The 27,837-nt window shown below is 32.7% G+C and overlaps 1 protein-coding gene across 1 annotated transcript in view; it reads right to left on the bottom strand.

Moving 5' to 3' along the window:
• Window positions 1-5,714: 5,714 nt before the first annotated feature.
• The window catches only part of LOC134701399 (2-oxoadipate dehydrogenase complex component E1-like), a 36,999-nt gene continuing 14,876 nt past the window's right edge, over window positions 5,715-27,837 (bottom strand). Inside the window, exons 14-22 of the mRNA XM_063562548.1 lie at window positions 26,889-27,020; window positions 26,367-26,487; window positions 25,706-25,845; window positions 11,436-11,592; window positions 8,664-8,764; window positions 7,515-7,862; window positions 7,096-7,159; window positions 6,512-6,597; window positions 5,715-6,055 (exon numbers count right to left, since the gene is read on the bottom strand). Of these exons, the coding sequence (XP_063418618.1) occupies window positions 5,954-6,055; window positions 6,512-6,597; window positions 7,096-7,159; window positions 7,515-7,862; window positions 8,664-8,764; window positions 11,436-11,592; window positions 25,706-25,845; window positions 26,367-26,487; window positions 26,889-27,020 (1,251 nt within the window). The 3' untranslated portion in view covers window positions 5,715-5,953. The remainder of the gene's footprint in view (window positions 6,056-6,511; window positions 6,598-7,095; window positions 7,160-7,514; window positions 7,863-8,663; window positions 8,765-11,435; window positions 11,593-25,705; window positions 25,846-26,366; window positions 26,488-26,888; window positions 27,021-27,837) is intronic.

The raw sequence follows: 27,837 nt of genomic DNA, 5'->3' as shown, positions 1-27,837 counted from the left end.
GGGATAAACCAATATGCTGCCGAACTTTCAGTTGTGGGGGCATACAAATCATTATTAAACTATATCTTTGATAACTGTTTACACCACTGGGTCGATGCCACTGCTGGTGGACGTTTCGTCCCCGAGGGTATCACCAGCCCAGTAGTCAGCACTTCGGTGTTGACATGAATATCAATTAAATGGTCGTTTTTATAAATTTTCTGTTTACAAAAACTTTGATTTTTCAAAAACTAAGGGTTTTCTTACGCCCCAGGAGTAGATTACCTTAGCCGTATTTGGCACAACTTTTTGGAATTTTGGGTCTTTAATGCTCTTCAACTTTGTATTTGTTTGGCTTTTTAACTGTTTTGATCTGAGCGTCACTGATGAGTCTTATGTAGACGAAACGCGCGTCTGGCGTATTAAATTATAATCCTGGTACCTTTGATAACTGTTTACACCACTGGGTCGATGCCACTGCTGGTGGACGTTTCGTCCCCGAGGGTATCACCAGCCCAGTAGTCAGCACTTCGGTGTTGACATGAATATCAATTACATGGTCGTTTTTAAAAATTTTCTGTTTACAAAAACTTTGATTTTTCAAAAACTAAGGGTTTTCTTACGCCCAGGAGTAGATTACCTTAGCCGTATTTGGCACAACTTTTTGGAATTTTGGGTCTTCAATGCTCTTCAACTTTGTATTTGTTTGGCTTTTTAACTGTTTTGATCTGAGCGTCACTGATGAGTCTTATGTAGACGAAACGCGCGTCTGACATATTAAATTATAATCCTGGTACCTTTGATAACTGTTTACACCACTGGGTCGATGCCACTGCTGGTGGACGTTTCGTCCCCGAGGGTATCACCAGCCCAGTAGTCAGCACTTCGGTGTTGACATGAATATCAATTAAATGGTCGTTTTTATAAATTTTCTGTTACAAAAACTTTGATTTTTCAAAAACTAAGGGTTTTCTTACGCCCAGGAGTAGATTACCTTAGCCGTATTTGGCACAACTTTTTGGAATTTTGGGTCTTCAATGCTCTTCAACTTTGTATTTGTTTGGCTTTTTAACTGTTTTGATCTGAGCGTCACTGATGAGTCTTATGTAGACGAAACGCGCGTCTGGCGTATTAAATTATAATCCTGGTACCTTTGATAACTGTTTAGCCAAAGTGTTAAATACTTCATTGAAAAGCATTTTATTTCAAAATGGGCCAAAGACTTAACACACAAATGAAATAAGATTGTTTATAAGTTTCATAATTTGGTTGAGGAAAGCTAAAGTAAGGGAACAGATCTAATTTTTTTTGGAATTTTTCCTTTCATAAAGGGCATAACTCTAAAACGGTTAAAGTGAAGCTACCAAAATTCAAACTTGATTACTGTTTTGCGGTAATAGGTGTCAGACCACCTATTACTCCCTCCAATTTAGAGCGTATGAAAAAGGAGCCCTTCTGTGACACAAAATAGTGCTTTTGATGTCCTTGTTTATTTAAACTGACCAACAAATTTGCAGAAATGAAACTTGTGGTGAAAGAAAAATATATCTAGACCATTTTGAGCCAAAATATACGTGTTTATGAATTTGCATTAAAAATGGAGGGTTGTCTCATTGATAGTCACCCCGCATCTTCCTATATCTATAAGACACTAATAAACAGGTTCTTCATTTTAACAAAAGTGAATGAATGGAATCCTTGCATAAAGAACCAAGTCCATGTATAAGCTGCTGTTTGTTTTTATGTTTTTATATGCAGTTTTCTTTTTTTTTTTTATTTAGCTATTTATTCCTTTTGCTTATGCATTACCTTTGCTTTAGCTGCATGCAGTTTTTTACTTGTGCAAATAGTGTTTAATTTTGCATGTTTTACTCTGATATGCATACTATGTGCTACTATATATGTGCTGATATTAGACATTTGTTTTAATATATATCTTGCTTAGCTTTTATTCTGCCTGTGCTATCTATGTATTAATATAAATTTTGGAAATTCAGCATTTGGAAATAAGTATGGCATTCATTATCACCGAACTAGTATATATTTGTATAGGTGCCAGCTGAAGGACATCTCCGGGTGCGTGAAATTCTCTCTTCATTGAAGACCAGTTGGTGACCTTCTGCTGTTGTGGTTTTTTTTCTACGGTCAGGTTGATGTTTTTATAAGTAAAACACAGAAAAATGTATTTTTTTTACAAATTTTTTTTTCTGGATACTTTCTTATGATCATACAAAAGCTTCTGTCCAAGTTTGGTACAAATCCAATATAGTTTAAGAAATTTATTAAAATTTCGAAAACTTTAACCACAGAGTAAATGTAATGCTTCCTAGCAGAAACACTCACCACGTCAACTTGTATTTTTGTCCATTTGAAAAACTTACCACGTCAACTTGTATTTTTGTCCATCTGTTGAGTTAAGCCTTTTCAACTGATTTTTATAGTTCGTTTTTATGCTGTACTGTTATACCACTGTCACAGATATGGGGGGTGGGATCCCGCTAACATGTTTAACCCCGCCACATCATTTAATTATTGTCAGTAGCCCTTAATTCAGTGGTTGTCATTTGTTTTATGTGTTACATATAATTTTTTTCATTTTTTTTATATAAATAGGGCCGTTAGTTTTCTCCTTGAAATTGTTTACATTGTCTTAATAAGACCTTTTATAGCTGACTATGCGGTATGGGCTTTGCACATTGTTGAAGACAGTACTGTGATCTATAGTTGTTAATGTTTGTGTCATTTTGGACTCTTATGGACAGTTGTCGCATTGGCAATCATACCACATCTTCTTCTCTTTTTTTTATATATATTAGTTCATTTATAAGTAAAATACGGAAAAACAGGTTTTTTTACAAAATTTACTTCTGAATATTATCTTATTATTATAAACAAGCTTATGTCCAAGTTTGGTACAAATCAAGATTAGTTTAAGAAAGTTATTAAAATTTCACAAACTTTAACAACAGAGTGAATATTTGTGGACGCCGTCACCATCAACTACAATAACAGAATGTAGGATCGGTATGTCTAGCTTTTTTACTTAAGTTGAAGGCTCGACAAAAAAGTTATTGAACTTGCCTTCGAAATATCTCAACAAGAGTGCACACACTGAAATATATCGCCTTCTTTACTAATCCTTGATACTATCTTTATAGACCTAAATATAAAGCCACATAAACTCAACATTAACCAAGAAAATGAAACATTGATCAATGAACCATGAAAATGAGGTCAAGGTCAGAAGAACCATGCCAGGCAGACATGTACAGCTAAAAATTCTTCAATACAACAAATATAGTTGACTTATTGCTTATAAATAAAGAAAAACAGACCAAAACACAAACACTTAAAACTTAGCAATGGACCGTGAAAATGAGGTCAAGGTCAAATAAAACATGCGTAACCTACATATAGATCATAAAATATTTCCATACACCAAATATAGATGACCTTATGCATAAAGTATTAGAAAAATAGACCAAAACTAAAAAACTTAACTTTGACCACTGAACCATGAAAATGAGGTCAAGGTCAGATGACACCTGTCAGCTAGACATGTACACCTTACAATCATTCTATACACCAATTATAGTAGACCTATTGCATATAGTACAAGAAAAACATACCAAAACACAAAAACTTAACTATAACCACTGAACCATGAAAATGAGGTCAAGGTCAGATGACACCTGCCAGTTGGACATGTACACCTTACAGTCCTTCCATACATCGAATATACTAGACCTATTGCTTATAGTATCTGAAATATGGACTTGACCACGAAAACTTAACCTTGTTCACTGATCCATGAAATGAGGTCAAGGTCAAGTGAAAACTGTCTGACAGGCATAAGGACCTTGTAAGGTACGCACATACCAAATATAGTTATCCAATTACATATAATAAGAGAGGTTTTCTACCTACTAAAATATAAAGCTTTTAAGAAGTGAGCTAACACCGCCGCCGCTGCCGTAGCCGCCGCCGCCACCGCCACCGGATCACTATCCCTATGTCGAGCTTTCTGCAACAAAAGTTGCAGGCTCGACAAAAAATCATTCTCCCAATCTTTTTTACCCCGTAAACTCAGACCCAGCCTTCTCTTTGAGGTATGGGTCCTTGTAGTATTATTTTTAGGCGTTACATAAACTTATACACAAGTTATTGTCTTGAAACAAAATAAAAATGCTTGTTTTTACCATTTTTTTGAGCTTTTTCCTTCATGTTTTGGGCAACTTCCAAAATTTCTATCCCAGCGTAACATTTGTGATATGGAACCTTCTGGTACAATTTCAGAGATATCAGTACACTTACACAAGTTATTGTCCATAAACTACTTAAAGCTTGTTTTGGCCCCTTATTCCTAAATTGTTGGTATTATAACCTCAAAAATCAATCCCAATCTTCCTTTTGTGGTAGTAAACTTTCTTGTAAAATATCATAGAGATTCACCTACTTAAACTAAAGCTATTGTCCTGAAACCACTTGTATCAACGGGCAACAACGACAACAACACCAAATCATGAAACGAACCCAACAATTTGTTTGTGGTCATATAAAAGAGTCACATAACTTTCTTTGGGTATAAAACATTAAAATACTATACCCTGTTTATCATTTATTACAATTCAGTATTAGACAAAATATCACAGATGATTAATATGATACAAAAACAATATAACCAAGCAAATCACTAACAATTTTTCAAAAACATCACTGATTAGATAATAAAACATACAACTGAATGCAAATACACCAATATAATGTTTTTTGACGTACTTTATCTTCAATATTACCGTTGCAGATGTAGATTATATTTTTAAACGCAAATAAAAGATAGGATTTTGTAAAAAAAAAAAAAATGGCACAAATACAATGCGCACATATTCCACATTACAGCTCAAAACCGCAAATTCTAGGTGCAACTTATTGTCAAACAGAAACTTGGTTGTGTTTGACAAATCAGGAAAAGAAACACACATTAAAAGCCATTCTTGATAAGTTTCTGGCTAAATATTTAATCATTTTGTTCAGTAGAGCCTGTCAAAGTTGTCAAAGAAATATTTGTTGAATGAATGGAATTATAAATATAAACTGACATCGTAAATGCAAGAGTTTTAGTATAACTGATTTAAAATAATTCATTCTAATATATTATTCACAAGTATCAATACAAAATTATATTATTCTTTAAAAATATTCTTAGATGAGAGTTTTAACATATATATTGACTTGAAATTTATAAGGCCTAAACAAAATAATAAATTTCAAGGCATTTATGGGTTCATTTTGATTTATCATTAAACATTGAGAATAAATGGGATTGCATGAACTCCAATAGACCACTTTCGAGTTCATCCGTCACCGGCAAAAACTCGTCAATTATACACGCCTTTATGACGTCATTTACCAGACAGAGGGGCTCGCCTGTATCCCTGCACTATTTACGTTCATCAAGCGTCTTAGTGATCGTCTTTGTGCAGGATAAACTAGAAATAATGGTTGCTATGTAGGTACTTACTGACATTTCCCTAATGACAGCAGTGTTGGTTGTCAATTTTGAGAATTCAATTTGCCGAATAATTCGTACAATATAGAATTGTAGTTTTTCAACCACTCGCTCAACATTGGAAGGAAGTGACGACGCCCCAAAACGCACAAATGACGATGATAAAGGCGCGTATAATTGACGAGTTTTTTCCGGTGACGGATGAACTCGAAAGTTGTCTATTGATAGATATCTTAACATCCAGTGGCAAATTCTTCGTGGCCAAGAATAAGTTATTTTTGAATTATAAAATTTGTTTCTGAATTAAAATAATATCAGTTTCTGGTCAGTTATAGCTCTGCCTTTTTAAAACTTGTGATGTAATGTATACACCAGTAATTTTAGTACAAAAACTTGCACACATACACATGTTATCCCAGATATACATTAATGCTGAACATAATCTTTACATTTGAAAATCGTTCCTTAACTAAATGTGTCCTCAATGATTTGTATACTTTCTTGTCTATGTACTTCACCAATACCTGTAGCAGGAGAACCTAAATGATCTCTTCCAACATACCGTAACTACAAGATAATAACAACAATTATAGTATAATAAGTCCAGTGTATATAAGAGAAATAAAAGAGGGTCAGATCAGAAAGTGATTCTTTAATTCTGTATTAATTTTTCCAATATTTTTCTCGTCTTAAATTATTTGTTCAGAATTCGTTCTTCTGTATATTTAACCGTTTATATTTATGCATCCCTTTACGACCATTATTCTCTATGGCCCATGTTGTTTGTTTTGGGTTTTTTTCGTTTTTCTTATGATGATTCATGCCACCAGCTTATGACAAGTTATATGTAAACAAAAACTGAACTTTAATTTTGTATTAAAAAAATTCCAACAAGCAAATTATTTTTTAATATATATTTGTCTTTTTTTTTAATTTTTAGTATAATATCAAATATTCTTTTCAGTAGAAAGATGTTTTTTATAAACAACTAACCATTTAAATATATAAATTTTAAAACCTTACCTGGCGTCCAACTAGATTATTAAACCTTGGAGAGACAAATGTCCATGCTCCCATATTTCTGTGTTCTTCCTGACTCCAAAGGAAATCTGAAATGCAATAACAAATATCCTGGTTGACAAAGTTTCTTGCTTAATTTGCCAGTGTCTTTACTTAAAAAAAATCTCCTTAAAAGAAAATATATTTATCTTCCCTTTTAGACTTTTTTTACCTATTTTGTATTTGAAAACAAAATTATGAGGCCCAATAAAGCAATGATATATAATTATTTTGATGATGCCTATTTTCAATGTATCTCCCTCATGCAGAGGTCTGATTCCTTTCACGGATTTGGCTATACTTTTTGGACCTTTTGGATTATAGTTCTTCATCTTTTATATAAGCTTTGGATTTCAAATATTTTGGCCACGAGCATCACTGAAGAGACAAGTATTGCCGAAATGTGCATCCTGTGCAAGAAAATTGGTACCGTTAATTTTATTTTTACATGGTATATAACTTTTATCTATAAGTTCATAAGTCTTCCAAAGATTAAAAATGACAGCTGAATAATCATTGCTGTATAAATTGTAATAATTAAAATATACCTGTAGCATTAGGATATTTGGTTACTTCTTGTTGAATTTCTCCTGCTGGGAAAGGACATAGACTCTACAATGAAATGCATATAAAAAATAAGTTATCTTAGTGGTTAAAAATATCTTTTTTAAATGTATCCAAAACAATACAATATATGTCCATACAGTGTAGGTCATCATGGCATACGTCCTACAGCACATGTACAGGTTCAATAATTGGAAAAGCAAGGTAAAAATCCTTACATTGTATATAAACATATTTTTCTTGTTTATTGGATACAAAAATACATGTTTCAATGGGTTTTCTAATAACTTGAAATCATTAATTAATTTTTTTTAAAACCATTAAATTAAAATAATAAATATAGGGGAGATTTCATAATTTAACAGACATTAACTATTAATAATAGTCTTTATTATATACATACTTCTATTCTCACAAGTGCTACATCTTTTAACTTCCTGGAATCCCTCTCCTTCTCCAATGTATAGAAATGTTTTCCACTACAGAAAATAACTTTTTTGACCTTGTCACCTTTAACTTTCTTATCACCAATCACAGGTAAGAATGTTTTTCCAGGTAACATATCTTCTAAGGTAGAAGTCGCTGCAGGTAAACGTAAGATTGTTTTAGGAGCTACCACTACCAATGGTTTTCTGAAGTTCCGGACCACCTGACGTCTGAGAAGATGGAAGTATTGAGCGGGAGTTGTAGCGTTGACAACCTGAAGGTTGACATTGTCTCCGTCTACTTTGTGTTCACTACTGTCTGTTGCCTGTAATTTAATGTGTCAAAATAAAAACAGCACAAAAGAACATTTCAATATTAGATTAATATATAAGGCTTTGCTACACTACTTTAAACTACATTTCTCGTTAAAATGGAATAATAACTTGGTCAAAACGTATTTCTTATAATTTTCAAATTTTCTTTACAAAATTCAGATTCTCAAGTAATAAATGAACTTGAGCTTATGTTATTTCCTCTAGAAACCTTTCAACTTTACATGGTGGGTGTTTATGTCCTGCTCCATCCATACCATACTAAGTCACTCTGATTTAACTGTTTTACAAACCTTGACCTTTGACATAAATGACCTTGATCTTTTTATATCAACTGTAGAAACCTTTCAATTTTACAAGATGAGTGTTCAGGCCCTGCTCCATCCATGCCATGATGCAGTAACATTACTAACTCACTCTGTAAAAAACTTTGTACAAACCTTGACCTTGCACAAACATGACCTTGATCTTTTGATATTACCTGAAAAAACTTTACAAATTTACATGATAAGTGTTCAGGTCCTGCTCCAACCATACTATGTGGTAATAACATCACTAAATCACTCTGTAATAACCATTTTACTCTGTAATACCTTTTTTACAAACCTTGACCTTTGACATAAATTACCTTGATCTTTTGATATTAGCTGTAGAAATCTTTAAATTTTACATGATGAGTGTTCATGTCCTGCTCCTTTCATGCCATGTGGTAGTAAGGGCACTAAATCACTCTGTAATAACCATTTTACAAACCTTGAACTTTGACATAAATGACCTTGATCTTTTGATATTACCTGTAGAAACCGTTCAATTTTACAAGATGAGTGTTCAGGCCCTGCTCCATCCATACCATGAGGTAATAAGATCACTAAGTCACTCTGTAATAACCATTTCACTGAAATACGATCATTTATTTTAACCATCACGAATCTAGCAATAAGTTTGACCTTCAGTGACCCTTCTTTGTAATAACTTAAAACAACAAGTATTAAATATAAGTTAGAAATAAACTTATCATAGATAGCAAGCTTAAATTTTGAACGCCAGATGACTTTTTGTCTACCAAAAAAATCTTCAGTAAAGCACTAATAAAAAAAGAATAAGGGAAAAATAAGTTGAAGAGCATTGAGGACCCAAAAATCTTAAAAGTTTATCTTAATACAGTTAAGTTAATATATGCCTTGGATGGTAAATCCTAAGGATATGTAAAAAATTCAAACTTTGTGAAGAGTTAATTTTTTAGAGTGGGTCCATGGTCACCAAACAATATTTTTCATGGACCAAAACTAATATCTATAGTTTGTTTAATAAGTGACCTATAAATTTGTAGTGGATCCTGGGAAATTTTGTTTTTTAATGTGTCATTATGATAAACAAGAGGCTCTCAAGAGCCTGAATCGCTCACCTGAATTTTTTTGGGTAAATCTCTCATCAATGATTATTCTGGCTTTTCAATTTATTATAAAATCTTTGAATCGTCCTATTTTCTTCAAAAGCAAAAAAAAAAAAATCCTTTTCTCCTATGTTCTATTTCAGCCATAGGAGCTATGTTTCTTGACATACAAGGAAATAAAATATAAAATTTATACTAGATACTCTGAAACTCATTTAGCCTAAGTTTGGCTGAAATTGATACAGCAGTTTCAAAGGAGAAGATTTTTTAAAGTAAGTCAACATGATGAACAAATTGTGAAAAAAGTCTTTAAAGGGCAATAACTCCTTAAGGGGTCAATTGACAATTTTGGTCAAATTAACTTAACATTTTTGCTATTAACAGTTTATCTGTATCTATAATAATATTCAAGATAATAACCAAAAACTGCAAAATTTCTTTAAAATCATCAATTCAGGGGCATTATACCTGCAAAACCAGTTACCCGATTCGGCTGAAAATTTCAGGACAGGTAGACCATGACCTAATAAATACTTTAACTTCTGTCTTATTTGCTCTAAATGCTGGAGTTTTGAGATATAAGCCAAAAACTGCATTTTACCCTGTGTTCTATTTTTAGCCATGACGGCCATGTTTTTTGACGAAAAAGAAAATAAAACACAAACTTTATTTTATACACCCTACTGATCATTCAGTTGAAGTTTGGTTGAATTTGGTTGAGTAGTTTTAGAGGAGAAGATTTTTAAAAGTAAGCAAATATAATGAACAAATTGTGAAAAGTTGTCAATAAAGGACAATAACCCCTTAAGGGGTCAATTGACAATTTTGGTCATATAAAACTTATTTGTAGATCTTACTTTGCTGATCATTTTTGCTGTTAACAGTTTATCTTTATCTATAATAATATTCAAGATAATGACCAAAAACTGCAAAATTTCCTTAAAATTACCAATTAAGTGGCATCAACCAAACAATGGGTAGTTTGATTCATCTGAAAATTTCAGGGCTGATAGATATAACCCTATTAATGAACATTTTTACCCCATGTCAGATTTGCTCTAAATGCTTTCGTTTTTGAGATGTAAGCCAAAAACTGCATTTGACCCCTATGTTCTATTTTTAGCAATGGCGACCATGTTTGTTGAAAGATCAAAACTCCGGATACAATTTATAAACTAGATACCCTAAGACACATTCAGTTAAAGTTTGGAAGTATTTGGCCTAGTAGTTTCAGAGGAGAAGATTCTTGAAATAGTTTACAACGACGACATACGACGGACGACAACGGACGCCAAGTGATGGCATAAGCTCACATGGCTATGCCAGGTGAGCTAAAAAGTAGAAAACAATTTCCAACCTATAAAAGACAACACCTAATTTTTTTCTTGCTTGATGGAGTTTGAAACGAGACATAGGTATGCTGTTTCCCGCGTCAGCGGCACCAATGTTTTAGTTTGTGACTAGGTCTAGTTTATGGTGAACCACTAATGGCAAGTCGAAGATTTTTGGTATCGATTGTGTCAGTATTGGCATATCTCATTACTGTTGAGATTATTTGGCCCAGCCCCCTAAGTCATGGTCTATCCACTTTTGAAATTTTTGCTAAGTTTTCTTTATATATAATTAAGTTTACTAGAGGTAAGTAAATAATAATTATATACAGTTGTATAAGCATTGGCATATCTCATTTCCATGGAGATTATTTGGGCCAGCTCCCTCAGTCATGGTCTATTCACTTTGGAAATTTTGCATAGTTCCCAGGTATTAGTTTGTGATTACTTTGGTTTTGGGGGAACCACTAGTCAAGGGTCAATGCTATTTGGTATGCGGTTATATACGCATTGGTATACCTCATTACCATGGAGATTAGTTTAACCCGCCCTCTCAGTTATGGTTATTTGCCTTTGAAATTTTGCTTAGATTACATGTATTAGTTTGTGTTTAGGTTTGTTTAAAGGTAACTACTTATGATAAGTCAATGGTATTTGGTATGTAGTTGAATTTACATTAACACTTCTCATTTCCATGGAGATTGTTCAGCCTTGTACCTTCAGTCATGGTTCATTGACTTTGAATATTTGCAAAACTTATATGTAAAAGTGTTGCTATTTTAATTTCAACATTTGCATCATAGAAATTGCAAAAAAGTGAGACAGTTTTTTGATATACATACACTCTCCACTGGCTATATATGTATCTATCATAATCTGTGCTCCATTGAAGAAGTCTCCAAACTGTGCTTCCCATATAATTAGACTTTTAGGGTCATCTATACTCATACCATACTCAAATCCTAACACAGCTTCTTCAGACAGAGAGCTATTAGCTAACTGAAAATAAATAAACTAAATAAGTTAGGGGACAACTATACTCGAACCATACTCAAATCCTAACATGGCTTCTTCAGACAGAGAGCTATTAGCTAACTGAAAATAAATAAACTAAATAAGTTAGGGGACATCTATACTCGAACCATACTCAAATCCTAACATGGCTTCTTCAGACAGAGAGCTATTAGCTAACTGAAAATAAATAAACTAAATAAGTTAGGGGACATCCATACGCGAACCACACTCAAATCCTAACATGGCTTCTTCGGACAGAGAACTATCGGCTAACTGTAAATAAGTAAAGTAAGATTGTTAGGGTGCACCTAATACTCTTATCATATGGAAGTTGAAAATTTTGCTACAAATGTAACAATTAAAAGAAAACTGAACAGCAAAAATTACCTTCAAGTATTAAATATGTATGAAGCAACAATTTCTCAAGTTAAATTTGAAAAAAAAAAAACTGTACATTGTTTGGAAATAGACACTTGCACAATATCACAATATTTTGATCTTAAACAACTTCTTATTGAAAGAATTCTAAATTGGAATATGTCAAACCCAGTTATCTATATATAGCTTGCTATAAATAAACAATACCAGGTAAGTGTACCAGTTATTTATGGCGTATCATTAGGGTCAAAAGTATATTTTGTTGCAAATGCTTTATTAAATACTGCAAAAGCTCTAATAGATATAGCAAATGCTATAAATTATACTGCAAATGCGGTAATTGTAACTGCAAATGCGACAAATTGTAACAGCAAATGCGACAATTGTAAATGCAAATGCGACAATTGTAAGTCCAAATGCAAAAATTAAAACTGCAAATGCCATTTTTGTTTTAAATGTAGCATTTGCTATTATCACACGTATCAAAAGGTTCAAAAGTAAATTACTGCAAAAGCAACAAATTGTAGCATTTGCACCATTTGCAATTTCATTTCGCAAATGCATTCAGAATAAATGGGTTAATCTTCAATAGGTCCTCCTACTTTTTGCTAAATGATTATATCTTATTAGAATAAATTTGAATATATAATTATTTTTATGAAATGGTGAAATATGGCATGAATGAATAATAAATATTACAATGAATTAGTTTATTATACATTCATGCCAATTATAAAATTATATAATGCATGCAGGTGTGTTAGTCAGTCATCTATGCAGTGTCAATAATTGCAGAATGATACCCGAAACTAGCCAAAGATCAAGAGATTCAAGAACTTTTTTTTTTAACTCTTTGTTAATATCAGACACCAACCATTTGTGTTCTTCCTTTTAACCAGGTTGGTTGGTTGGTTGGTTGGTTGGTTGGTTGGTTGGGGGGGGGGGGGGGGGACTTTTAACCCTTTTCTCGATTCAATAAATTTGGAATCTAGTTATTGATAAAGGAAAAATATTTCAGGACTGAGAAATGGGGCCTTGGCTGTGACATCAAAAGTGTCCTAAGATTTGTCATAAAATATATCTTAGGACAACTTATAGGAAAGACCTAAGACAGTCTTATGATATATCTCAGACTGCATGTGCATCAAAGGTATCTTAAGACAATCTTAAGATAATATAAAAAAGAAGATGTGGTATGATTGCCAATGAAACAACTATCCACAAAAGACCAAAATGACACAAACATTAACAACTATAGGTCACCATACAGCCTTCAACAATGAACAAAGCCCATACCGCATAGTCAGCTATAAAAGGTCCAGATAAGACAATGTAAAACAATTCAAACGAGAAAACTAACGGCCTTATTTATGTAATACATGTATTAACAAAGATGCCCAATCAAAGTCTTTAGTGATTTTTTTAGTTGCCCTTTAATGATATAATCATTTTAACAAGTGCATGTATTTGTGTTTCTTGTAACATGTGTATATTATGTGTGCATTTTAACCCGTCAGGTCAATTAAACTTTAAACATTTCTACATCTTATGGTATTTATTTCATAATATATAAAATAAGTACCACAAGATATTATAAATCAGTCATGCCGGTATTTCAAAATATTCTTTTGACAAATATTGATTTTAGTTGAGATGATAAGACATTTTTTGAGGGAGAACTCACTTTTAAACATTTTATAATAAAAAAAATTATACTAAGGGGACGACCATTTGATATTTCGGGGGAGGGGGGGGATTCTGAAAAAAAATTAACTCAGCCTTGATAATAACAAAAATAAATGGTTTGTTATGTGGTAGTTTGAAAATAAATTACTTGACTTGCAATGTATTGAAAATAAATAACTCAGCAGGTCTAATCGAAAGTATGAGATGGCACCAGATTCCTTCATAATTTTTTTCCCCAAAAAACATCGGGGAAACACTTCACAATTTTTTTTTATAATAAAAGTATACATATTATTTAAATATACTTGAAATGTCTTAAAATTGGTTTCATTTAACTTGAGATATATTGTCTCAGGAAACCTTACCTCACTTTTATTTTAACAGAGCCGTAACTACATTGAGGCAAATGCCTCATGTAGGAAATTTCAAAACCAAATGCTTGTCTCCATATCAAATTGTGTTCAAAGTGAGTGCCTTGCAAGAAGCAAGTTCTGTTTTCCCTCAGATGTAACCCCGATTTTTCCAATTATTACCAATTCAGGGGCAGCAACCCAGCAACAGATTGTCCGATCAATCTGTAAATTTCAGTGCCGATAGATCTTGTTGTGATAAACTATTAAACCTCAATCAGATTTGCTCTAAATGCTTTGGTCTTCGAGTTATAAGCCAAAAACTGCATTTACCCCCTATGTTCTATTTTTAGCCATGGCGGCCATCTTGTGTGGTTGGCCGGGTCACCGGACACATTTTTAAACTAGATACCCCAATGATGATTTTGGCCAAGTTTGGTTAAATTTGGCCCTGTAGTTTCAGAGTAGAAGATTTTTGTAAAAGTTAACGACGGACGATGGACGCCAAGTGATGAGAAAAGCTAACTTGGCCCTTTGGGCCAGGTGAGATAAAAAGGGGATAGTTTTCTGTTAAAAATGATGTATTTTTTTCAAGTAATAAGAACAACGACCGTCAAAACCTTACAAAAATGATTGAGTGTTTCATATGAAGCTAAATCCAGTATTGTCAACTGTGGATTAAACATGTTCAATCCATTTAAACTTATGCAATTCGGATTCGTTCGATTTGAACATTGTATGGTACAACATTTAGACAAAAAAATTCAAATGCTAATAGAGCTTTGATAGATCATACACAATAAGCTTATGACATTGCAAATGCGAAACATCGTTCTCTAAAAATAAGTCTTCAAGATCATTGACGGCCGTGCGGTGACCTACAGTTGTAAAATGTGTGTAGCATTTTGGTCTCTTGTGGACACTTGTCTCATTGGCAATCATACCACATCTTCTTTTTTATAAATACACTGCAAGGTGAAAGGTCTTCTCCTTGCCGAACTCCATTATCGCAATTAAGAAATGATGACATTTCGTCACCGTCTTTGATACACGAATATATTAGTTGTTATTTCTAGTTTGTTTTTGCTCCGACTCTGACTGAGGCTTATGGTGATATAATAATGACTATATAATACTAGTATTGTAATATCTTAATGCAATTTAATTAGATTGATCTTAATGTTACCCCAATCTATACCCTCTGTGTGGGTATACTGTTTTACCTCTGTCTTTTCGTCTGTTCGTCTGTCCCGCTTCAGGTTGAAGTTTTTGGTGAAGGTAGTTTTTTTTTATCAAGTTGAAAGTGAGTGTGATTTCAGCATCCGTGTACTATGGACACATTCTTGATATAGTTTGTTTTCAGGATGTTGTGCTGTTACACCATTTCCCAAGGTTTGGGTAGAGTTGGTGCCTTCAAATAACTTACTCCGCCACATTCTTAAAGCGCCTGTCCCAAGTCAGTATAGCTGGTAGTTAAGTGGTTGTCATTGGTTCACGGTTCGGGATATTATGTTGTTCTCGTAGTTCTCGGGAAATCGTGGTACCCCTTGGTTCATATATGTCATACTTGTATTTTGTAACTTGTTTTATTATATTTTATCAGCCTTGCCCCTAACCAGTATAAAAGTAGCATGTTTTGTGGAATTTTAAAATAAGCTCACGATATAAAATCAGAACCCCTATATTGAGTGTCGTCATCTATGTCTGATTGGTCACCACGATATTCATCAAATCACACGGTTGGATGTCTTAATAAATTGACAGAATCTGGAATCGCTCATCTTTTTGGAGCACATATTTCGTCCACATCTAATTTTTTAAAGTCTTGGGTTTGAATGTGTCTCCTGATTTTATCATTTTTCGCTGACGCTACATTAGTCGCTAATGTTCGCTATAAAATTGGATAAAACTCAGATGAGTGATACATGTACAAGGGGTAGAAAATGTTACGACCAAAGAAGGCGGGTACATAGTTATCCAACTCGAATATTTTTATTTGTGTAGTTAATAGTGATGAATCAATCCCTTGAAACGAAAGGTGGAAACCTAAGATCTAGTAAAAAGAAAATAGATCAAGATAAAAAGAACCGCGAATTCGAACACCACAGAAGGACAGTGGACACACAAACAAAGAAAGAAGAACAAGGATAACTGAGCAGTTGCAATAAGTATGTGTATCAACTCCAATATACTCAGACAAAAATCACCGACAGCCCCTCAAGAAGTTGTTGCAATGGTTTTAAACTTGCAGAGAGCGTGTTACTCTCTATATACACCACTCTGCATGCCATTTGTTAATGCATCCCGCACAACCAAACGGATGTCCAACTTTGGCAAGGGTTTACTGCCATTCGGAAGAAGACCAAATGATCATATTTCTATATCCACTTGCATTGTAAATATATATCAAAATCATTTGACCTTGTCCATCGAATGACTAAGAACAGATAATGCAATTTATCAAGGTTGGTTGGTAGATATGTTTTAGTGAAAAAAGTGGGATATATTTACTCAAACAACGTTTAATACATGATTTAGAATAATTGAGATGCGGAGTAGCGAACACACTTTGTGAATCAATGGTTGTCGTCTGTTTATGTGGTTCATAATTGTTTCTCGTTTCTGGTTTTTATATAGATTAGACCGTTGGTATTACACCAGTAATTGTGGGGACCCTTTATAGCTTGCTGTTCAGTGTGAGCCAAGGCTCTGTGTTGAAGGTCGTCCCTTGAGCAATAACTGTTATACATTTTTAGTTGTATGGAGAGTTGTGTTATTGGCACCCATACCACATTTTCATATATCTATTTGTGAAGTTTTGTCAAATAACTAACATGAAAAAACGCAGCTATATATCTCTTCCAAATATGTAGATTTAATATTGAAAGCAATGTCTAGCTAAATAAAATATATGATCGGTCAGCACTGATTAAAAGTAGTGTCTCCTTCATGACAGGCTTGACTTACCTGATAATGGTTTACTTTTACAAAGTGTGACTTGGATGGAGAGTAACAGTTGTCTCATTGACACTCATACCACATATTCTTATATATATATATTGATCATGGTAAAACACAATATTGAATGTACGACTATCATTTTCAGTGTTTGGTACAGGTTGACTGTCACTGGACACAACAGTTCAACATAGAACCCAATGCGGACAACCAGAAAATTCTTTTTGTCAGAAAACACTGTCAAACATCCAACGGACCATTCACACTGATCTGTGTCCACACTTGTTTGTATAGAAAAATTGTCACCGACTGATAATTTTACTATCGATGTCACAGTTTAAACTTAAACTTGCCTATTTTTGAGCGTATTATTAATTAACAATTCGATAGCTCTCTGTTTGTCATAAAGTTTTTGATCTTTGTTTCGTGCGGGAATTTCTCGCTACATTGAAGACCTGTTGGTGACCTTCTGCTGTTGTTTTTTTATTTGGTCTGGTTGTTGTCTCTTTGACACATTCCCCATTTCCATTCTCAATTTTATAGTATAATAGATGAATGTAAATATTCATGTTTCAATACAATAGTCCCACTTTATGGTAAAATGACACTTTTTACAGTTTTTACTGCATCCGAGCCCTTATCATGTACAGTAAAGAATAGTGTTTAGTAAACACTATTCTTTATGATGAGAGACATCTCCACATCTGATGACATATCCTTCTTAGTACAACGTTTTCCCATGTAGATCACTTTTTTATATATGTTTATCATAACTTGCAAGGTTCTCGAGTCATGGTATATCTTTCATAGTAATACCAGATAGGTGGTTTGGTATTACATGTATCTGTTGTGGTATACTAATATAAAAAAAGAGTAGTTCAAATACCATGTCAACAACGATTCTACGAAGGAGGGTCTGGATTTGAAGGGGGTCATACATTTCTGTATACTTTAATTTGTATGTACATTTTTATTTATATTTTAGCTTCTTATCAAATGCTTTTTTTTATTTCTTTGTCCTTTTTTCTCTATTCTGTATCTGTTCACCCATTATTCTCTGTTCCGTTAACACCATCCATCATACCCTCATGAAGAAGATTTTCTATTACTGTATTAGTTATTAAACTTTGTCGGACTATTGGAGTGTCGGACTAATAAGGTGTCGGAATATCGGGGCGACCCCCGTATTTTACATTGAACCCCCTTCTATGGACGTTATATTTAAAAAAATAAAAACATACTTAACCCTCTACTATAGACCTTTTAATTTTAAAATTCAAGCTGTTATAACTCTTTTTCGAAGCAATTATACTTCAATGAGTAGTTTGTATGTATTTTACTTGCTCAAAAAGATGTTTTGAAAATTTTATTTACAATGCATTCACCCAGTTCAATGCATCATCCAGAAAATTAAAGGAAGCATCGTCATTGTCTAAATCACGTTCTTTGTCATTAACAATGTTTTAAAATACGCTCAGAAATCCGTGCAAATTATTTGTATACGCCATTAACGAAAAAACGCTGCACATGTTGTAGAAGATTACCAATTTTACAGGAATAATGTCAGAAGAGTTCTTATTCTGCCATGTCAAACATGTAATTAAAAGAGGCTGACGTAAATTTAGAAATAGGTGGAGTCTCAAGTAAAAAGAAATAACAAGGCTTTTCTATAATTCTTGAAAATTAAAATAATTTGAACTATTGCAAATACTATATTTATAACTGCAAATGGTAACTGAATATTAGTGCAAATGGTATTTTAATTAGTGCAAATGCTATAAATATTAGTGCAAATGCTATACTTATTAGTCCAAATGCTACATCTATGATGGCAAATGCTAAAACTATTAGTGCAAATGCTATACTTATAAGTCCAAATGCTATACTTATAAGTCCAAATGTTACATTTGTGATGGCAAATGCACCATTATATACTTTTGAGCCTTTTGATACGTAAGTATACAGCATTTGCTACAAATACAGGTAAAATACCTTTTGCTATAATAATTACAGCATTTGCAGTATTTATTATAGCATTTCCACTAATTATATAGCATTTGCAGTATTTAATATAGCATTTGCAATTGAAGATATAGCTTTTGCAACAAAATATACTTTTGACCCTTATGATATGCCATAGTTATTGGACATTTTACTTCCCTGTAGACATTCCTTTTCCTGAGCACCAGTAATCAAAATAGTCAGGGCTAAGAATGTGTTTTTGAGCTTATTGGTATAAAATGATGAGACAGCAATCCAACAAAACAAAAACAAAAAGACATCTAAAAAAACAACATATATGATCATCACCCACAGAAAAGCTGTTTAAAATCATCCAATCATCTGAGGTTCAATATATATTAATTTTTGTAACATCTGTTATTGAGGAATGAAAATATGGCCCCTGTTTTGTTTTAACAATGGCAGCATTGCTGTCATAAAAATAAATATAATATTAATAGTTTGCTGTCATTTCTTGTAAGAAGCAACCCTCTATAAATATAGATTATTACATTGATACAAGTGGATAATCAAATTTATCCAATCGAGATAGTTAAGTTATCAATTTTAAAGACTGAGCTCGGGGAGGACTTTAAAATTCATAATTCAATTATTGAGATTGGACAAAATCCGATAATCAACAAGTTACTATGTAATAATCTGTTTCTCTAATGATTAAAAGTTAAATTGCCTTCTTTTCTAAACCGTAATCCCTTTCGAGTGCTCTACTTTCCAAAAAGTTGTCAATTTCATTAACACCTGTTAGAACAGTTTGATCATTTTAGAGAGCTGAGAAAGGTTATGACCCTTTGACTCAGCTAATCATCTTCTGAGATCACCGGCAACAACGTGTTATTAAAAAAATTTATACAATGGGTTCAGAAAGGGATATCTTTCCATAGAATTAAAGAAAGAATCATAACAGGAAAAGCAAGCCCTTGAATAACAAATAAACTGGGAAATATATACTCTATATGTAAGCTCTGTTGTAATGTTGCTTCACAGAAAAGGACAATTTAAAACTGGGAACCTTAAATCAGCTGATTTTCATTTTTCTAAAAGCTCATATAAAATGTCTGCCTAAAATGAATAAGGATATGTTCAGTTGCAGATCCAGAAATTTTCATAAGTGGGGGCCCACTGACAAACCTAAGAGGGGGCCCACTGACTGACCTAAGAGGGGGCCCACTCCAGTCACGCCTCAGTGATTGCCTATATGAGCAACCAAATTTTTTCCCAAAAAGGAATTTATAGCGAAGCAAATGAAAGTTTTCCACAGAGTCGTCTGCTCTTTACCAAGGTATTTAAACTTTTGCAAGTTTACCTGTCCCATTGAATCAATACAATAGCTATTGTTCTCTGTGTAGTTTATTCACTTGGACATTTAAATTTCTTCTAGGAGAAATCTATCACTCATTGATTAATTTGCCTGACCAAAAAAATATCTTCTTTGTTGATTGAAATACATGTATAAACTCACATAAACTGCAAGTGATACAGTATTTATTCTATATCAATAATATATATTCAATCTGTTCAACATAAGCACTGATTTAATTATAAAGTTTATTTCTGATATTTTTTTAAGTACTGCATGCATTTATGTTTCAAAGAATGTGCATGATTTTCATGGTTCTTCAGTTATTAAGAATACATTCATGAATACCTTTATTTAAACATTATCATTTTAAGTTTTTATTTGTGAACAGACTAAAACAAGCAAATTTTAATAGGTAAAATGTTGAAATTTGATCAGAAATCAACTTTTATTTTTTTAAATCAGTGTTTATATCAAACAAATTGAAAATGTGTTATTGATTGAATAAATACAACATCACATGCAGTTTTATAATTACTTATTTGTACATGTATTTCCATCATTGACAGTTCAATTTTTTGTTCAGGTAAATTAATCAGTGAGTGATAGATTTCTCTTGAAAGAAATTTAAAGGTCCCATTGAATAAACTATACAGAGAACAAAACCTGTTGTATTTGTTAGATGGGACAATAGAACTTACAAAAGTTTAAATGGACAGGTAACTTGCAGGTGAATCTGTGGAAAACTATGATAGGTTTCGCAATAAATGTTCAACGAATTGCATATTTGCCATTGGTTTGAATGCAAACTTTTGCAAAACCATGAAATTATATGTCTACCAAAAAGGGTAAGTTTCAAGTTATCCACTTTAATTGGTAACCACCAAAATAAAAGAATCCACAGTATCACGTTATCCGCTTTAATTGGTAACCACCAAAATAAAAGAATCCACAGTATAAGTAATGTTACCATACATGCCATATGGGATATTTTATTATGTTAGTGTTATTTCTCTTGCTAATAATGCAGTTTGCATTTGTCATTTGATATTTTTCAACAACAAAAATGTTTTTCTACTTTAAATTTCAGAAATAAATTAAAAGAAGAAAAATGGCCTCATTAGGAAGGGATTTATGTAACCTCTGTTATGATTATGATGAAACATCTACAGAAGCTGTCACATGGTGCACAGAATGTGAGGTGTTCCTATTTACAGACTGTGAAAAACACCACACAAAATCTAAAACATCTAACGACCATAAAACCATGTCAACTAAAGACTACCATAAACTACCAAAATTCATGCTGGAAATAAGTAGCCAGTGCAGAGATCACAAGAAAAAGTTTGAACTTTACTGTTCTTTCCATGCCTGTCCCTGTTGTGTCCAGTGCATCACCGATAAACACCAAAAATGTCATGAAATGAAGCCCTTATCAGATATTCTGAAGAAAATAAAATCATCTGCTTCAATTCAACTTTTTGAAAAAGATTTGAAGAATGTAAAGGAAAACTTAGAGCAGATCATAAAATATTTGAATAGCCGGATGCACACAAACAATAGTCAGAAAACAAAAGCTGCAGAACAAATTCGATCTATGAGGAAGTCGATAGCTGATTTCTTAAACAAATTAGAACAACAAATTCTTGTAGACCTAGAATCAAAGCATACACAGCTGAATTCTAAGATGAACACTTTACTGCAACAACTGAAAACACAAGCTGATCAGATAAGCCAATTGCAAAGTGAGTTTTCTAAATTGACACAATATGCAACTGAGCTTCAAATGTATGTTGGTCTTAGAGAAATAGAGAAAACTACATCACAAGCAGCAAAATACATAGATGAATTAAAAAGTGGAGACATTTTGGGATTTGGGGGAAAAGAACCTAGAGGTAGTCATCTCATCTGTCCTGCAATCAATATTACAAGATGTAAAATGGTTTGGTGAAATATATACAAATACAAGCCCATCCACTCTTCAAATAAAGGCAGGAAGAAAAGATCAAGCACAGTACCTAGTTCCAACTGTTCCTAGAATTGAAGACATTAAACCAACAATGTTGAGAACTCTGACAATTTCAGAAGATATGAAGTCTACAATTGCACCTGTCTTTGTGATATTACCTGATGGTAAATATTTAATTCTTAATCGCAATTCTTAAATTGCAAGTAGTGCCCTGCTGCTATTTGGTAATGATGGCATTTTTGAAAGACAAGTTATTACATTCATAGAATATCTATCTGATGCTTGCTATGTAAGAAATAATACAGTAGCTGTCACACAAGGATCTACATGCCAGACAGTACTGGTGGATATAGAAAAGAATGAAATAATTCAAAAAATAAAAATTTCTCATTTCTGTAGTGGAGTAGCAAGTGATGGTAAAACTTTGGTAATCCATGATAGTGGCAGCCAGTATACTAGAGTGAATCTGAATGACATGTCTCAAACAATCTTAGGAGTTAGAGCAGATAGTATTTCATTATTTGAAGGTTATATCTATGGTACCAATTTCATGGAAAACAAAGTCTACTGCTACAAAAGTACTGGAGAACTTCTCTGGACATTTAAACACCACGGTATTTACCGTCCAGAAGGAATTGCATTAGACAAGAATGGCTTTATTTATATAGCTTCTCGTAAGAACAACCGTATCAAGGTAGTATCACCAGATGGTAAAACATGTAAGACAATACTATCAGAGGCTGATGGAATCGTTTATCATATGTATATAGACATAAACAGAGAAACAGGAATGATGATAGTGTCAAGTAAAGTAAAGAAAACAAAAGCTAAGAAGTTTAGAGGTGATCATTTCCACACAGCAATTATTTATAAAATCTAAAATATGAATGTTAAGAGACTCGTATGCAGACAACATAACTATAATGCATACATCAAGAAATGTGTATTGCTGATATGCAATTCAAAGAACAAAATAACTTCTAGTGTGATGACAAATATTTATATGAAAATGTTAAAATTTATGATCGAAGTTACAAGACAAAAGACAATCTTTCCAAAAGTATTGAAATTAAAAGTTCTTCAAAAAACTAATAGGTGTCAGAATTAACCTTATCTCGAATCTACAGTGCATATTTATAACTTATTTTCATCTATTTTACTTTTAATATCTACTCTATAATATAAAATGAATTTATTCTATATGAAATAAATTAATATAAATTATTAAATCAAAAAATAAAAATATTGGTTCTAAGAAAATAATTTTATTTCTGTATTCTTAAAATTGAGAAAGGAAATGATGAATATGTCAAAGCGACAACCACCCGACCATAGAGCAGATAACAGCCTTTTTTGCTAATATGCTTTGTCTATATGCCTTTTTATGTTTCTTTCTTACATATGAGGTGACTCTACACTTATACATCCTGTCATTGTGTTATTTTGCCATGGTAAATGTTGGTTTTTATATTTGTTTGAATTCACACTGATTAAGGGCATACGATACAATTACAGGGGAGGTAATGACGAATTTATGAATTTACAGTATATTGTTAATATCAATATTGTTATTTCTTTAATCAAATTGCAAGGAAATAGTTATCCTGCAATCATTTTATTGATATTTATTATCTCTTGAGTTTAGGAATGAATTACTAGACTTAGATTCTTGTAACATCAGCTAGAAGTCTATAATTTAATTATCTAATTACATTACTAATTATTTGTTGTTCATACTAAATAAATAAAATTTAATTATTCAAATATATTACTTTTAATGCCTATACTGACCTGAACATATCTTACCATATCAACTAGCAACCTACAAAACTACGAGTTGAGTACCATATCTGAGCAATAGAATTAATTCAAAGAAATTGAGTTTATTTGGTCAAGGCAAGCATAGCATGCTCTTATCCGCTACATCATATTTGATACCAATTGTAACTCATGAGAGCCTCAGGGAAGATTAGTTATATAGAGCTAAAACAAAAATGCCTTAAAATAATGACTATGAAACACCTGTATATAAAAAAGACGATGTGGTATGATTGCCAATGAGACAACTATCCACAAAAGACCAAAATGAGACAAACATTAACAACTATAGGTCACAGTACGGCCTTCAACAATGAGCAAAACCCATAACGCATAGTCAGCTATAAAAGGTCTCGATTTGAACATTATACCGACCGTGCAAGGGCTGTTTAGCCAGTCAAGGTCATTAAAAACTTTCTGATCCCCAATCCCACTTAGCGTTTTGTCAGATTCCTGTATCCCCCTTACCCTATGTACTTAAGAAATTCTCATTTTTTTGTTATTTCCTGTGTCCATCTTGACTTCATTTCCAGTTTTCCCGACACAATAATTTGACTTTCACGTTTCAAGCTTACAAAAAATCTGTAATCCCGCGTCAACCTTAGACTCAAATGAGACCCCCATAGTACACTTACATCAAATCCACCTCAGTAGTGCAAAATGTAACGACAAAGATCAATTCACTTTTGAAACAAGAGGTTTCCTCTTGGTTGTGGATTAGACTCGAAATATATGTAGTTTTTTTTCTTCACATACTAATTACTTCATTACTCAATGGCAGAGCAGCCAATAGACTTGCTACATGTCCCTTCCTAATTATTTTTATTTTTTTCAATTTTGCCCCTTTAATAATTTTACTGCTATAACTAGGAGATTCTTCTTTAAGTTTTCCAGTTTTCCATCTGAATAAAGATGATTAATAACTTTTCTAATATTAAAAAAAAAAAGATTACAATTATACTGACATCTGCAGGAGGAAGGCTTTCTCCAAGGGCAATCAGTAGGCTGGCACTTATCAGTAATTATATAAATTAGTAAGAGAGAAATATTAGAAAGGGAATTGTAGCAAGTCTAAGCAGTCAACAATGCAACCAAATAAGAAATTGTAATTTTTCATGAAATATTCTTAGGTCTTTTTTTCACATGGTGAGGGACAGCTTATCACAATAGTGTGCACTTATCATTATACCAAATGTAGAATTTAAGGGTAAAGTTACTTTTTCTTAAATGATTTCAATGATTTCTTTTGAAATATCTACAAACATTATTCTCTGTAAATCTTGTATATAACCGAATACCTACCATAACTACCACAACAAAGGTTGCTTGTAAAACAATAATTCAATTTTGAATACTGTGGATTAATTATTATTCCTTGGATTCCAATTTTCGTGGGTTTCGTGGGTACATGTGAACCATGAGTTTAAACAATCAAAGAAATAAATATTTCTTTAAAGTTGTATCCAGACTTTGGCAGAACCACAAAAACACATATCCACAAAAATGCAATGCCCATGAAAATAAATTAATCCCCAGTGATTATCAACCTCAAGAAATAAGTTAAACTGATCACCTTCTCAAGAAATCTTATTCAATTTTTTGCAAAATTTGTTCACCAACCTCAAGAAATCCTGTTTGATTATCAGTGACATGGTTCAGTGGTATATAAACACTGTCTGTCTTCTGGTCGACTATCATACCATGACGATGACTGAAAGTTCCTCGACCTACATCCTGGCCACTTATCCTTACATTGAAACCTGTATGGAAACAAAAATAAATTTAATTACCATGACGATGACTAATAATCTCTTGCCCTACATTAAATATATTTGAAAATTAAATGAAACCTCAGTTACCACGATAATGACTAAATGTTCTTAGCCCTCCTTTCTGTCCACTAAATCCTGAGATTGTATTATCAAAGTAGGTTTCCACAGAGTATTTTAAGAGTTTACTTTTCCATGTGCACTCAATATTCTTTAACATTTAAAAACAAAATCGCATTTTGCTACATCAGTGACTTCTTCTCCAAGGAATTGGGAAATCAGGGAAAATGCACATTTTGAAAGAAACTAGATGTGTCAGAACAACATCAATGATCCAGAAATTTTACAAGGTTTTTTGAAATTACATAGTAGTTTCAGAGAAGGATATTTTTGTAGAATTTAATGGATGACTAGGGACACCAAGAGATGAGAAGAGCTAAATTAATTGGCCCTGTTGGCCAGGTGCATTAAAAACCAATTGCTGGTCATTCAGTTTTAAGTGTACACCATACCTTGATACAACAAAGAACCAATAGCTAAAGCTTCAGCTGTAGCCCAGTCTAAGTCTCCACCATCTTGTATTTTCTGTAATCGTCTGTCTAGGTGGGTCTTCTGTATAGTTGGATGAACATTCTACAAAACATAGTTTAAATTGCTGTGAAAAGTATTCAAATCAAATTTAGAGTTTCTAGTTTCAAAAGTTAGGTATTTTAGGAATCAGAATTGAAACATTGTCATGATTGTTTAATTGTACTTATTATAATTTTAATCCTTGATGAGTTTATTTGTAGTGAAATAATTAAATTTGCAACTTCTTTTAGGGAATATAAGCAAAATAATGATTAAAAAAAATCAAGGAATATCAATCATACCAAATAAAAATGCATAAGTTAAATAAAGCAAGCATATAATTAATGAAAGTTTTAATATTCTTTAATTGTTTTTTACACTAGTCTTCAATATCTGAAGAGACAGCTTTAATATGCAGCTAACTTTTCATGTACCCATTGAAATACCTCTATCAAGTAACCTACCATATCTGAAGGGACAGAAACAGATTTAGCTCCAACAAATTTCAATGTATCCAATGAGACACCAGTATCCCATGTTGTTACAACATCTCCAGCCTGCTGACAAATTGACCAGTCTGATTGCAGATGGAATGCCTGAAAAATATTTTTTGATTCATCTCTTTGTTGTTTTCAATATTTTTTGGATTTACAATAAAATATCATGATTTCCAAATTATTTGATATATCTAATTCCATGTTGGTTGGCACGCTGGGTCATTGAACATATTTTTTTAAAACAATATACCCTTGTTATTATTATGATCAAGTTTGGTTATATTTGGTCAAGACTTTTCAGAGTTGAAGATTTTTGTAACAGTTCAAGACAACAACTGTCGACAGAGGACAGATAACAAACGAAGAGAAAAGCTTACTTGGCAGTGTGCTTAAAATCAGTGAAAAAATTTAACTCAAAAGATTGGTATGAGGCACAGAAAAAACTTGCATAACAATAGGCACAAAACACCAAAATAAGAATGCTAAAATTTACTGAAAGCTAGTTCTTACTAATAAATGAAGAACCTCTGTTAGCAAACTTACAAACCCACTTCTGTAACAACCCCACTTCTGTTACTAGGCAAATAAATTTCATCAGGTTCCTAAGTTCAAAGACTCATAACTAATATATAAATCAACTGATTTTTTTTTTTGTAATGCACATCTACAAATCACGTCCTCATTAATTACAAAGTTTTATCAAATCTTTATTGTGATGTTTCAGAGGAGTTGCAATGACAAAATTTTGCAGTTGTATATTTGGGCCAAAACTCCAGTTTCAAAAGGGCATAACTCCTAGAAATAAATCTGAATCATTATTTCCTATGTATATGCACATCTACACAGGGTTTCAGCTAGGATTTTGAGGGCTTTAGTCACTTTTGCGCGTGATAAAAATCTGCCTTATTTTTTAAAA

The sequence above is a fragment of the Mytilus trossulus genome, unplaced genomic scaffold, assembly GCF_036588685.1.
Source record: "Mytilus trossulus isolate FHL-02 unplaced genomic scaffold, PNRI_Mtr1.1.1.hap1 h1tg000244l__unscaffolded, whole genome shotgun sequence".
NCBI lineage: Eukaryota > Metazoa > Mollusca > Bivalvia > Mytilida > Mytilidae > Mytilus > Mytilus trossulus.
Note: the sequence above shows the minus strand (reverse complement) of the source record. Positions and strands in the feature narration are given on the sequence as shown.